Source organism: Corapipo altera, unplaced genomic scaffold, assembly GCF_003945725.1.
Source record: "Corapipo altera isolate COAL_440 unplaced genomic scaffold, ASM394572v1 24b, whole genome shotgun sequence".
NCBI classification, from domain to species: Eukaryota; Metazoa; Chordata; class Aves; order Passeriformes; family Pipridae; genus Corapipo; species Corapipo altera.
The window spans coordinates 7,090,786-7,106,031 of NW_020884888.1; the positions used below are offsets into that span (position 1 = coordinate 7,090,786).

The following is a 15,246-nucleotide window of genomic DNA, read 5'->3' on the forward strand; positions in this document are numbered from 1 at the left end:
GAATCATAGAATGGTTTGGATTGGAAGGAACCTTAAAGATCATTTAGTCCCAACTCTCCTGCAAGGACACCTTCCACCAGAGCAAGTGGCTCAAAGCCTTGTACACTTCCAGGGATGGGACACCCTGCTTCCCTTTTTTGTTTGCTTGTTTTTATTAAAGATTTCAGAATGATGTTTCCAAGCTATACTTTGGAAGAATAAGAGCACTTCAGCTGCTGCCCCACTTAACAGAGAGTATTTGCACTTGTCGGGATTCATCATGCATTTGGAAACTGCTGTGTGGCAAATCTAATAATCCAAATTATTATTTGCTAATCCAATTAGGTATTTTAATTAACTGTGCAAAATTCAGTGCTGCTGTGAGGTTTTATACATGCCTTTTGGTTAATTTTATTTTCTAATTTTTAGGTGTTATCAGATGACAGAGCTCTAGCTCAGAAAACAAAGGTGAGGTGACTGCATATTGACATACTGAGTGGGTAGCTTTCAAACATTCACGTCACTTTTCCCTGAACAGCCAAATCAGATAAAATTGCAGGTCCTATCATCAGCAAAGGCATCCAGTCCATTTTCTGCCACTGGCTCACTCCTGGCTGTATATTTACTTCGGTTTCCTTGTGATTGTCACCTAACGTTCAAATCTGCCCAGAATACTCTTATGGGATGTGGGCCCAAACTGATGTGAAAGATTTGTTACATAAACTAGAAAATACCAGAAATAGACTGAGGGAGTGCACATGAACTCTGTTAATTCCACCTAAATAAGGCAAACTGAAGTATACCTAAGTTGTAGTTGCTTTGTACTTGACAAAAGAGCAGTACTATTCAAGCACACCCTTCACTCCACATGTCTTGCTACATGTATTCTTATGCCTGTGGGACAGAAGGAGGAGTAGAACAATAACTCCCTCATGGCCACACATGAGGACCCTTTCGCTTCATGTGAGAGAGAGAGTGATCCACACAACACTCTCTTCTTTCTAAGCAGAGCTGGAGGGAGGCAGAGAACAAACCTTCCCAGGCAGAGAGGTCTGATGAGCTGATACATCCCAGTGTGCTACTTTCAGGGCAACCAACTCGCTAGCAACCAACTCAGCTCCAAGAGTGCAACCTTTCCTTTTCCCTATACACAAATAGTGCTGCTTCTGAACCAACAAAAAGTGACTGACCGTTCTGTTAGGCAAGCAATATGACCATGACTACTCCTTCTCTGCTTGTAGATGGGATATCAGACCTTGCCCACCACTAGCTGGATGGAAGCAGAAGCAATATGACTCACTGCAGGCAAAGGAGTAGGACAGGCACCCTTCTTTCCTGACACTTCTCAGGAGGAAGACTAGCATAGCTTTAACTCCTTTCCATGCTGCTACAGCAACACCAGCTGCAAAGAGAAAGAATAGAAAAGCAGTTCTATATTTCTTTAATTTTATTATTTGGAGCTTTACTCATTTCTTTGCCAAGTTCATACTGTCAGATTAATTTAATTATTTTAAATATCGATTCTTTTATTTTTAATTTCTTTCATTTTGAATGACCTTATAACTCCAAAAGTCTCCTTCAAATCTCTCTTCCTCAAATCAGGAAGACTAGAAAGGACCAACTTCCTGCTGTGATGTGGGATGTTAGACAATCCTGCTGCTTGTTGGGTGAAGAGCCAGGTTCCATGCTGGCAGTGGGATTCTCATCAACTCCTGATTCAGATTTGTAAAATTATACATTAGCTGATAGGTAAGATCTATAATTGTGCTATTAACTATGACAGCCAAAGGAGGCAGTAGGAAGATTCCAGCCAGAAAGCAAAATGCAGACCATCACTCCTGTTAGTATGATCATTAGCTCTGTCCTGAATCAGCATTTCGGATGCATTTTACCTGCAACTAGACTTCAAGGCCACCCACAGCCACCACAGCCAGTTACCCATCTGTCACAATGTATTTCTGCTGTGGAAAGATTGGTGTTGGTATTGCAGTGTCTGCTCAGCCAGTGGTTATACTGTATACAAAAGGTTATTTAAGATCAGGAGGGTGGCTACCTCCCTGCTCACCCTTTCCCCCCATCAGCAGCAGAAGCATCCAGGGAGCTCTTCGCACCCTTTCTGATGCTTCCTCTGTATCTTAGAGCTGGAGGTATTACCCCTGGATGGCTCCCAGCTCTCCCAGTTGGCCGGGCAGAGCTCCAGTTTGGGATCCAGTTTGGGATTGCTGCCAGGCTTATCTTATCTGCGGAGTTTTTTGCCTGAAGCCAGGCCTGAAGGGTTTTCAATTCTCACATGTAAGTGGGATGTTTTTGTCTGACTTTTTACCGGAGGAGGTTATATTGCTTTGGGTTCACTTTCTTGTTTTTACATAAATAACTCTCTAGTCTATGTAGATATGCCTCCAGGCAGGTATAGGTACATTTTAGGAACTGAATAAATACCTTAACTACACATTTGGTCTTGGCAAGTAGGGAATTACTTCACCAGGCAGGACGGAGACAGCCTTTGTTACGTAGGTAGATAAGAGGCAATTTTCCAGAGATACACTTCAATTCTAACTTATACCTGACAATGTTACTTTCTGGACTATCTGAAGCCTGTAAAGTAATATCTTTCTGTCAATGTGCTTGAAAAATTCAGGTTTCATCTTTATGAAAAACTCAAATTTTCATGATTGGGCCAGAGAAAGAATAAAATTCATGCTTACTTTCAGCATTTGAGGGAAGGGTGATGTGCAAGAAGCCATGACAAGACATTCAGAGAGAGAACTCGGTGACACCAGGCACTAGGCAAGGCTATGCACTGTCTCATTTCTTCTGTTGCTCTTGGAAAGTAAAAGAAGATCACCTTTTCTTCCCATGCCTAAGGGGGTCTTTCACAGAAACTGTCTGACTGGCCAAGGGGCCAGGCATATTCATCCAAAACACAATTCTCTGAGAAGTTGGTCCTTCAAAGAACTTTTGCATCAACAAGTAAACACTCATCTCCATCCTATTTATTTTTTTTTTACTTGAGCGGTGAGTCTTCCTCCCACAGTGAAAGAATCCTTGGTAACCTCCTGCTTGGGAGCCCAGCCGCTCCTAATATTAGCTTGCACCATTATGCAAATGCAGCGCTGGTGTTCCCACAGTCTGGGGAGGGACCCAATCCCAGCTTCCCACTGCATCCAACAGCTGCCTACAGCCTGGGCTTTGCCATCACTGAAGACTGCATCACTGTGATCAGCATTTGTCTGTACTTCAGTTCTGATTTGGGTTTTGCCAGCTTTTCTCACTGAAGGTGCTTGTTGCAGCTCTGTGTTTGAGAGTCTCTCTCTGCTCTAGTTTTCAAATGCAATAAAACATTAATTGCTGACAATACAGAACATCAACTGCTAACATTTAAGAGAGATGGTGAAAGCAAGATTTCAACCATAATGCTTTATCTCAATGTCTACATGTAAACCTAATTCAGTACATTTCTATTTACCTTTTCTGGATAACTGTATAAACATGCTCAGCAATTTCAAAAGACATTGAAAAACCACAAACCCCTGGTTTTTTTAATTTTTTTAATTTAATCTCCCATCAAAGCCTGTGAAGACATTAGAGCTCCTAACAAAAATAAGCAGCCCATTTCTCCACATTCAAGAGCTACACCAGTAGCACACTGAAACTCTTTTTCTCTCAGGTCATATAAATTATATTGGCTCCATTTCTCCAGTAAATAACATTCTAGTTTGGACACACTGGAGCTTAAACATTATAGGCTTCCAGGCTGATAGCTGCTAGTGTTTGTCTTGATGGTCCTGGGATAAGTTTTGGGCCCTGGTTGAGATGGTAACATGGTGCTATACTCCTGTGAAGGACCAGATCTAGCAGAGTTGAGATCTCCCTTTTCTTCCCACCTCCCTTCAAAAGGCCACCTCACCTCCCTGGAGTGCAGGAGGGGAGCAGTTGGTATCCTTCACCCTACCATTGGTCCTCTTGCACCATGCAAAGCAACCTCAATGAGAAAATGTTTACAGCCTAGTCTGTTTTCCCATTTAATTTTGCTCATCTATGATGGTGAGAATACTTAAATATCCAAACAGAGAATACTTAAATATCCAAACAGAGAATACTTATGGTTGTCTGCCTGTTAGCACAATTTTTTTTTATGCTTGCCTCTAAAACTGTAAACATGGGAATCAAACATCTGTTGTGCTTTCAGCAGGAAAAGGGATTACAGTGAGGTACAACTACTAACATTTTCTTTATTTCTAGTTTGGATTTTTTTTCTTTAATTGCTAAGAGTTTTAACACAATGATCTACACAATATGAAAGAACTTACATTTAAATAGGCTTAGAATTATTTTCACTATATATTAACAATTTGAATGACACATGCCTTGCTCTTTCATGAGCTGCCAGGGTAAAAAAATTCTGTCTAGCCCAGCAAACTTCTCTCTGCATGGCTTCACACCAGTGAACAGGAAAGGAACACTCCACGAATCTCCAAGCTTCACCTAAAGCCACCCAGTGGCTTTTCATGTCTGCAAGTGATCCCATCTATCAGGGTGTAAGACATATTTTCTGTGCTGCAGCTGTTAGAAGAGTTCATACATTTAAACTGTTGAAGGAGTCAGAGTCATGCCACTGCATTTGAAATAAATCTGCACCCAGTCAACTGAGTTCAGGTGGGGCTGAAAGTATGCCAAGTATTTTGGAGCAAATATGTGGGGATTATTGTTCTTATAAAAATGATGGTATGTAAATGGATGTGTTAATTTCAGGCAGAATTCTCTGTATCAAGTCATGTTTGTTTTTAGAGTGACTTTATTTATAGACAAATTTCTTGCACCCTGTAACTTGGACTACACTTAAGGGAAATAGAGTAAAACAAAGAAATGGTTGTTTCCATCTCTTCAGCAATGCGTTATAATATTGCCAAAGTTATCAAGCTTTCTTATGAAAATATCATAAAAATATTTATAATTAAGCATTGGGACACATATAAAGGATATATATGACACTAATCATCCTTCTATGTTTCTTTTTTTAAAACTCATCCTGTTCAGGATGTGGTAGCCAGCACTTTGTCCTTATGCAGCCATGTCTTCTGAGCAGAAGCAGCCTTTCATGTTTGTATTTTAGAGGAAACATGTCTTTATGTATCACTGACTTTAGAAAGATGAGGAAAATATACTAATTTCTCTGCATGCTTGGGACTCACTGTCTTTCCTCCTGTTGAAATTCACAGGATAAAAATTTCCTTCCAGTGATATAAGGAGGATCTTTCTGTTCTTTCTGCATACTCCACTACTTTTGGTTTCAGGAAAGAGCATCTGCAAACTTGCCAGAAGTTTTTCTCAGTGATTCCAACTGGTGAATTGCCATAGGCATGGGAAGATCTCAAGAGAAAGGTGAAATGAACCCTTTTCTACCCTTCGGCAGCATCATGGCTCTTTCTGTGGTCTAAGTGTCTCTCCACCTTACACAGCTATCATCTGACAGTGGATGCAGAGAGGCTAAAAATACTGTTATATAAAAATGTGTTTATGTGACAAGAGAAAGAAAACAGACTCAGGAGAACATTAGAGCTTTCTGATGCTGTCATTGCCAGATGACACAGGACAGTGTGCATAGCACGGTGCTGGGCAATAATAAGAAGAAAATGTTGAGCAAGAAGGAGCCTTTGTTGACAGTACATATACATATTAATACTTGATGGAGGAGGGGAAGGAGAGTAGAAGGATTTGGATGAGATTTTCTTCAGCTGGTGCTGTACTTCTTATGAAACCAAAACCCCACAAACTCAGTAGAAAAGCAGCATGTCAGGAAACTTTAGTGATCAAAGAGTCACTGAAATCTTTAAAATATTTTTCCCCTCCAGGTCCCATATTACAAAGAGATACTGTTTTCCAACCCTACCAGAGATTTTTTTTATTTACTGGAATAAACTTGCATCTGTGTCTGACAACCAGTCGTGGAAGTTAAAGTCCATGTACACACAGGAGAGGATTGGACGCTTACCTGTAGCTTTGTCATACAACAGAAATGAAAAGCCATGCTGTGGGATGAATAACTGATTCAGTCTTCCTACAGTTGTCCTCTTGCAAACACCTATGCAGTTTTACCATTGTGGCAGATTCTCGTTCATTACGAAGTAGATAGTCTTATTTCATTTTATACTCAGGTTATCAGACAGATACAGATAACATTTTAATTAATATTTTCATGTTCTAGATGAGCTGTTAGCTGTTCAGGAAAATGTAGTTTCGAAAAAACAACAGAACATTTCTACTTGATGAAACAACTTTGTAATATGTCCAAAATTTGGTTCCACGTCCCTCTGGTTTCAGCAAAACCTGTGCCAGATAATGTAAGTTTACAAATTGGAAATAAAAATTGTCTTCTTTTTAAAAAAAAAAAACCCAACTTTATTTCACCTATAAGCACTGATAGTTCAGTCTTTCAGATGGGCTTTTTTCTTCCTGTTTCCTTGTTAGTGGTAAACACAGGACAAATAAACTGACTCAGCAGCCATATCAGTGGCTGCACCTTTTTCTTTTCTGTTGCATTTCCATTTTTATTCCCTTAGAAATACCTACTTTTCTCAACTCAACTCTTCATTTTTTGACTAGTTGGTATCCAGTAAGTTCCTTCTCTTGAAGTACAGCACCCAGGCCTTCTGTCCTTTGGTCTCTGAAACAGTTCAAAAGGTGAAGAGTCAAAGTCTCCACCTGAGAAGAGGATCTCCTTTCTGCTGCCAGCCTAACATCCTAGCAGTGGAGTATCTAGAGTATCTGACTTACACTTCTTTTCATTATCCAAATCTAATGTGATGCTTATTCATTATAACATTCACCTTGGTTTATTGCCAGGTTGATTTTCAATACATGTTGAAGGTTTCCAACACTTTTCACAACTGGTTCATTGCCCCATCAGACCTATACAAGGTCTCATTCAGCATTGCAGTGTCAGTCAAAGGTATTTCTGCTGCAAAATTCAGACCTTATTTATTCCTGCACAGCACAAGAAGCCATGGATATCTATTTCAGTGAAGATATAATTAAAATATACATAATTACTGTTAGAAAATACTTCTAGAACACATTAGTGTTTTATCATGTGATGTTTGTTTATAGCTAATATTCTGAGGAGTCTTCTAGGCTCAGCAAAGATTAAAATCAAAACAGTTCAACAGTGGAAAGATGCCTCAATTTTTCAGCTGAGCATCTGCTATCTTTGCAATTCAACAAAGCATTGAGAACTTTTTTTCATTAATGCTTTAAACCTAATCATGGGTTTGAAAATAAATAATTTCTATGCATTGAGGTCAGTACAAACCTGATACAATTCTCACTAAAGGAAAGAACATCTGATTAAGTCATATTGAATTTGCTTATTAGATGGACAAGAGGCATTGCAAAGTGTTCACTCAGCAAGAAATATTTTCTTTCTGTAGATGTTCCAATGGGAAAGGTTTTGCTCTTACATCTTTATCAACAAACCTCTCTAGATATACTAGAACAGCTCTTTGAGTGGACACACTTATTCTGGAATGAGCTATTATTTTATTTATTCTAACAGAAAATGTTGAGGGTTTTTTTCAGTATATAATGATTAACAAGAACAGCAGTAGGTGCCTACTGTAACACTGGTATTCCAAGTATTAATTTTTTTTTCTTAATGGAGGTCTTTTATAACACTTGGAGTAGAGCATGATAAAGGAAAGTCCTGACTACCTACAATCACGTGGTACCTTTTGCAGGAATACATCCACTTACGCCAGCATCATGGCCATATGATTTGCATAACTTTCTGCCTATTCAAATGCATATTTCCATTACAATTGTAAGAGAGAGAGTCTTAGCATTTTTCTTTGCTCTTGAACAGCTGCTGCGTTTCAGTGTTGGTGAAATAGTTCTACATATAATTTTCCTTTTTTTTTTAGTGAAAGTGCTTTGGGATCTCTCTAGCTGAAAGATGGCCTGGAAATGCAAATTATCCTCAGCCACGTAATTCAGAATTACCTTTGCATTTTATTCTTAATCTGTATCTATATATATAACAATACTGAAAAACAGTGACATTAGACCTGTTCATACAACAGACATGCTTTTGGTGGAAATAAATAGAGAGAAAAGCCAAAAGTATTACATGAATGTTGTAATCCAATGAATGCTAATGCTGAAAAATATCTACTTTAATGAAATGTTTAACAAAACAATTTAATTTCATTTATTTGTTTAGAAAATAATACCCAAAAAATTAATATCCGAAAGCCTGAGTGAACATCTGCCATAACTCCTCAAGTTTCTCCCCCTCCCCGCCCCCCCTCCCGTTTTATTACCATAGACATTTGGGTTTGCATCAATACTTGCTCTTTGAATCTTTTTATGTAAGTTTCGACTAAGTAATGTCTGTAACAAAACATATCTTGGCAGAACTTTGCAAAATATAAGCCTGTTTAAGTTACTCAGTAAAGATAACATTGCTTCAAAACTGCAGAAAAAGAAACTCTATCTGCATGCAAATTAAATTTAGAACACTCCTTTGCATAGAGTGAAAGTCTGGCAGGGCAGGAAAAATCCATAAACGTGATTGCTGTGACAAAGTAAAACAAGAAAGAGGTCTCTGATGTCCAGGAAGCACATGTGTGCCCACTGCAGGAGAAAACTCTTCACAGAACTGTCTGTGGCTTGCTCTCCAACCCCATTACACGGCTGGCTCCATTTCAAAGCTTTCCAAAAGCTTTCAGATAGGATTTGAACAAAACTAAAACTCTGAATGAAAGAGCAAGAATAAAGCGTTTATCAAACTTTTATGTAGTTATTTAGCCATGACCAACAACAGTGTCTCTAATGGTTACTGATTCCTCATCTTGCTGCTGCTACACCAATGTCAGTAGCAATTTTGATAAATGCTCTCCCATTTATACGGTGCTTAGCATTATGGCAAAGTCATTAGTAAGACTTGTTACTTGCAGGGACTGCTATCAGAACTAAAATATGGGTTAGTACAAGTGGTTTGCCTAGGTCACCACCTTTCCTGGGGCAGTGATCAAATCATGACTCCCAGTGGAGATTGGAGCACTTCATGGGAGGTGAATGTTGCAGTGGAAGACTATTTTGATAAAGATTTAAAAGTAATGCTCTTAACTGCAGTGCAGATGAGGACCATGGCAGATCCTGCTTGTGTCTCTCATTGGAAAGTCAGCAAGCAGCAGACACTGAGGAGGGACTGCATGATATATGTGCCAACAAACCGAATCCCTTTAGGGCTTGCCCATTTGAAAATGGAGAGAGGATGTAGATAGGTGAAACATATAAGTACAAATCTGAATTTTTGTAAATGTGAATGCTAGTTTAAATACCTCTCATCTTGTATCAAGGTATCCTCAGTACCCACAATTGTTCAAGGTTTTTGTTTCAGGGCTAAAGATAGCTCTGCTGGTAACATGAGACAAAATAACGGTGGAATTGTTTTACTCTGAGAGGCTGGCTACTAAGGAACCAGCTTTATTTCCTCCCACCACCAGTTCCTTCCAGAAGATCCTTTACTGTGAGTGTTACCTCATATTTCTTAACATGAGATTTAACAGGACTTCAGCATCTCTATAGCAGTTCTGTAAATACAGGACTGCCTCTGGGGTATGGCCATTGGCCTGCATCATGTGTGCTGCTAATGCAAGTCAAGCAAGCCTAGGTTTATACATTTTAAAATATCAGACTTTTGTTTTCATGACAGAAGTTGAAAGATATTAAAGGCTGAAGTCTCACAGCTTCAGAGTAAAGAAGATTTTTAGCATGGCAAAAGACTTACTCAGTTTTCTGCCAGGCCAGTCCCAAGTGATGCAAGACCCATCTTCCACCCCAATCTCCTTTGCACGGAAATTGCTGTAGCTCCCTCAAGAGACAACAGTATTTCCGCTGAATTTCCAACCATTAAGATCATTTGTGCTTCTTGTGGCATGCAAACCAGCTTTATGGGACTGGGCTATATTCACAGTGTTCAAAGCAGTGAAAAAACCCTAAGGTATGCTGCACCATTCAGGATCTGAAAACAAATTAAAATTCTGCTCCTAATGCAATGAAAATAATTAGGAAAAAAATCCCCAAACATAATCTGTAATAAATGTCTACTCTTGATTGTTAACATTAGCAGGCAAAGATTAGCACCTTTCCACTCTGTTTCTATAAAAGCTCTTTTATGCAGACACGAAGTGCAGAAGGGCTGCAGGTATATCTCTGCCAAAGATCATGCAGTTTAGTGACTCTCTTGGCTGATGAGACACTTCAAGACCTGATTCAGGGCATTGAAGGAACACGGAAGAGGATGCAGAAGCAGCAGGCAGTTACCTAATACTATCAAGTCTCAATAAAAAATGACAAGCTGAGACATTTTGGCAGGCTTTCTGAATACCTAATAGGACAATGCTTGTGTAAAGAGGCCTGGAAGTAAGGTTAAGGGAAATAACGTCTACAGCAGAAAAAAAACCACTTTAGAAGCAGCAAATTATTTCGGTTCAGAGTCCTTTAGATCACATCTGACCACAGAGTGACAGAATTAGTCTCACTGATTGTTTCTGCAAGACATGATCCACATCCAGTATTTTATACATAGCAATTCAGCAAAAACGCTCCCACCCGAGCCAGAATACATAAACATTTAACTTTTTGGCAAGGCAACCATGAGAGTATTTGTACCTGTGGATTTCCTATGACAGATAACTAAACCCATACTCCTTCCTCACAGCTACAGAAACGAAAGGTAGTGTTACCCCGGGACAGTCTGGAGGGACTGCTTTTTCCACGGAACCAAGTTCTCACATCGGTTGCCTTTAACCACCAGACCGCGTTGACCGCAAAGGCAAACGCGGGGGCATTCACACACCGGGCAGACGTGTCGGTGTACAAGGGATGTAGGCGGCGGCGGGAGAGGCAGTGCGGTGTCCTCCTCCTCCCCGCGGGACCCACCGCTTCGGCCACACCCAGCACCGGCGAGATGCGTCCTTCTGCCTGCGCCCACTTCCCCATCCCCCCTCCCGCCTTGTATTTTTTTATATTTCGCAAATAATTCCCCCCATCTCCTCTCCCGCCTGTCCAAAGGGGCGGGACCGGCAGACCGGGCGCGGGAGGGACGCGAGGCGGGGGCAGCGCAAAGTGCTCGGCGCGAAGAACGGGGTCGCTCGGCAAGCCCGGCCAGGGGAGAGAGGCTCCGCGCCCCTGCCGCCTCGGTCCCCTCCCCGGCCCGGGGGCGGTGGCGAGGGGTTGTCACACAGACACCGCCCCACCGGCCGGCGGCGGGGTAGTTGCTGGAAGAGCAGCGCGGCGGGGCAAAGCGCCGAGCCGTGCTGCGGAGCTCTCGCCGCAGCCGCCCCGACCACCCCCGCAGGTGGCCGCCCACCGCCCGCCTCAGCAGCTCCCCCTGCCCGCCGCGCCAGTCCCCCATCCCGGTGGGCGGTGGCAGGAGGGGCCGCGTCCCGCCCCGCCCCGCCGTGGCGGTGCCGGAGCCGGGCGGCGCTGCAGAGGGCGGAGCAGGCGGGCGGGGCGGTCCGGCCGGCGCCCGGCGCGGGCTGGCTCCCGGCGGGCGGCGCTGCTGCGTTGCTCTGGGAGGCGCCGCGGGGCCGGGCGCGGAGCTGCGGGATTGGGGGTGTGAGCGGCCGGGCAGGGCGCCCCCAGGATGCTGCGGTTCCTGCGCAGGACCTTTGGCCGGCGCTCGATGCAGCGCTACGGGCGAGGAGCCGGGCGCGGGGCCGGGCGAGGTGGGCTCGGCGGCGAGGGGGACGAGCGGGACGGGGGGCTGCGAGGAGCCGCCGCCGTCGGCTCGGGAGGCTTCCCCTCCTCGCCGCACCCCGGAGGGGTCGTGCACAGCGCCGGAGCCCCCGTCCACATCCCGGCGGCCGGCGGCAGCAAGCCGGTGCTGCAGTGCCGCGTCCTTCTTCTGGACGGGACCGAAGTCAACGTGGAGCTGCCGGTGAGTAGCGTGCGCTCGCCTCCCCCTCCTGCAAAACAGCGCCAGCAGCTACCTTCTACCCTCCTCCGCATCGTCCCCCTCTCCCTGGCGACGGGCACCTGTGAGTGCCCCCCCCCGGCCGCACAACAGGCGCGGTTCTCCGGGAAAGCCTCGCTACTTTCGTCCTCCTCGCCGCCCTCCCCGCCTGCGTGCACCTGCTGCCAGGTGCGCGGCGCCTCCCCGCCATGACCGCCGCCCGCCCCCGTCCTGCCGGCTGGAGCCATCTGCGTCCTTCTCCCCTCTCCCCCGAGCGAGCGGGGAGGTGAGCACCTGCTCTCCTCCTCCCCTCCGCAGCCAAAAACCAGCCCCCTGCAGCGGTGCCTTCAGCGGCGCCTCTCCCGGGAGGGGTCGTCCCTGCGGTGCGGGGCACTACCTGTGCGTGTCCCCAGCTGGTGCGGGGAGGCTGCCCGAAGACCCCGCCCGACGGTACTGCCGGGCATGGGGGCACCACGGACTGCTGGATGGGGGAGCGGTGCCTTCGGCCTCGCTGCCGTCCGGCTTGCAGCCCCCAGCCCCGCAGCACCTGTGGCACCGCGGGGCGAGCGAGGCGCGGCCGCGCTGCCCCCGCCGTGTCGAAGGTCTCCTCCTCCTCTTTAGTTCTTGTTTTCCAACACCCCCGCTGAAGGGACGGCGCTGCCTCCCGCCGTGGGCATGCCCGAGGCGCTGCCCCCGTCCCGTGGCGCCCAGGTGCGGGACCGAGGTCCGGGGTAATCCCGGGCGGCTCCGGGGCACACCCGGGCGGGCAGGCCAGGCCCGGCCCCGCGGGCGCGGGTACGGTGCTGGCGCTGAACTTTTTCCCCTCCTGTCGCTGTACAGCAGGAATGAGGAAGGGACGTTGCCGGCCTGCGGGGCTGTGCGCGTGTTGTTTGCGCCTACTCGGTGAGGTTGTACCGCGTTTGTAGGTGTTTCAGCATCCCCAGAACCCCGTTGTGTGTCCCCTAAAGGCAGCTGCACGGTGCGTGTCGGTTATTTACAGGTTAGTTTTTCATTCCTCACAGCTGCTAAATACTCAACACCTGTTCTTTTTTGCTGACCTGTTCCCTCCCTCTTGAAGCGCAAGTTTTCCCATGAAATAGTATGGAAGTTGATCATGTTTGAAAAACATTTGATCTTTTTTCCATTTCAACCCAAATTGACACCAGCCACTAACTTGGTCTACAAAAACAGGTGGGAGAACTTAATAATGACTGTAACAACCTGAGAAATTGTGCCCTACCTTAATATCCAGCAGTGTGAAAGAGTTTTTTTCAGAGTACACTTAGACTCTTGTTAGCTGCCTTTCATTATAACAATCATCTGTATGTATTGGCATCATTTCCCTAAAACATGGAATTTGGCAACCCTGTTGTTTCTGCTTAAAAGAAACCGAAGAGATTGAGTAAGACTCTTACATGTTAATACAGAAGTATGTGAACGGAGCCACCTAGAGATACTTGCTCCAGCATTATCAGGCCTCCCTTGCCTTACAGGCTGCATCGTACATTTCCAGATATTTGAAATGCTAATATATTTCCTCTCCTCACATCTCCTTCACAACTTGCTGCACTCTTCCTAACATCTCTGCACAAATCTTTTCTAAAGTAGACTCGATGATTGTTATCAGCATGCTAAGAGTTTACTTATAGAGGTCTGTGTCGATAAGCTCAGTAAATATTTTGCTTAAGGTTATACTCTAATTTATCAGAGGTCAGCTTTTGCTGTAGAGCCTGTTTAAGACAGTCTGAGGTTTTTGTAGTATCAGAAAATGAGGTAATGGCACTCTTAGTCCTTGAGTGATGAAAATATATGGAAGTATCTGCTGGCCCAGTAGAGAAGCTGTGGAGCATTGTTGCTTGAATCGACTTACAAATGAAACCTAGGTTTGCCAGTGTTTTCAAAATGTGAGCTGCACCTGTGGTGGTTGTAGTTCATTTGTCCAGAGTAAGAAGTTGGCTTTTTTTTCCACAAAAATCCTAGACTAGTGGAGAACTTTGAAACTTGTAATAGCTATCCAATGTTTTGAGGATTAAAAACTGTTCTGTTGAATTAAATATCTGTTCCTCATGTGTTTTTCCCTTTCTTTCACGGAAAGTAACACCCACACTGAGAGTGGAAAACTGAAAGAGGCGTTTCACCATTTATAGAAGTTGATCAGTAAAGTTTCTCTGAGCTTTGCAGCTCTAGATGATGTTATGGGATTAGGGCCTGAAACAGAACGTGGTTTAATGCTCAGAAGCTATGGTACAGGACTGGTTAAGCTGAATGAATTGAGTAGCATCTTTTCCATTAAAAAAATAGTGTATTCATTTCAGCTCAAATTTTATGAAAAGAAGGGAATGTGGGCTTCATCACCAATGAACAGCTTATTCATGAAGTCAAGTATGGAGATGATTGCAGAGGATGTCACGGTGCTCCTGATTGTGTTTGCAAGCACTTATATCAGGAGATACTGACATCTGTAAAATATGCTCTTTTTACTGGCTGCTGACATTACACCCCTGTTGTCTTTCTACTGAGAAAAGGAACTTGCCAATAGAACACAACACTCGTGCAACTACAACTTTTTGGGCTATCTTAAGACCTCATTTAGAACCAATTGAAAGGTTTATTGGATTTCAAAGACTACAGGGTCTCTGCTTGTGTGGAGGAATGACAGAAAAGATGTGACTGAAGGAAAGCTAACTATATGTGTGGAAAAAATGTTCAGTTTTTTTTTAGTATTCTGATAAAGCTAAACCCCTGACACTTTTGGCTAGGTTAAATGCATCAGGTTCTGCCACAGTGTTTTCTTGTATGTGGGGGGTGATGGTGCTGTGGGAGAAATTAATCCTACATCAGTACAATCTACTGATTGATAACTGTCTTTGTGGTTAACGTTGTAATTTATGTGATAGTATCTGTGTCAGAAAGTACACATCTGGTAAACTTTTGTCAGTTCATGGTGGTAACAGAAGTAGAGATCAACCCCGATCTCCAAGTCCTTCCTTAGCTTGTTCTCTAGGCTGTGTAACAATATTTAGACTAGAGTCACCTTTCTTTATCTGCATTTCCCCACCCTCTTTCTTCTGGGACATTTGCATTTTATTCTTTTTATTGCATATTCAGTACCCTCGGACTACCCCATCTGCTAGCCTGCCCTTCTACGTGCTGTGTCATTTGTAGGTGTTCTCCAGCTTTCACAAACTTGTTTCCTACCCAGCTGTCCCCACACAAATGTCAACATAAAATTGTTCTGAGCACTCCAGATACCCCTGCATAATGGTTTCTACACTCAACTTCTTGCATGAAATTTCAAGGATTGCTTAATG

The 15,246-nt window shown here is 44.1% G+C and overlaps 1 protein-coding gene across 7 annotated transcripts in view; it reads left to right on the top strand.

The window, feature by feature from the left end:
- The first annotated feature begins 11,563 nt into the window (after positions 1 to 11,563).
- EPB41L4B (erythrocyte membrane protein band 4.1 like 4B) overlaps positions 11,564 to 15,246 on the top strand; it is a 171,825-nt gene continuing 168,142 nt past the window's right edge. For 4 of the 7 annotated variants that reach the window (XM_027644026.1, XM_027644028.1, XM_027644029.1 and 1 more), the window contains exon 1: positions 11,565 to 11,920. In XM_027644026.1, the coding sequence (XP_027499827.1) occupies positions 11,627 to 11,920 (294 nt within the window). In that variant the 5' untranslated portion in view covers positions 11,565 to 11,626. Of the gene's footprint in view, positions 11,921 to 15,246 lie in introns of all 7 variants that reach the window. The other 3 variants (XM_027644031.1, XM_027644032.1, XM_027644033.1) reach the window with 3 other exon arrangements.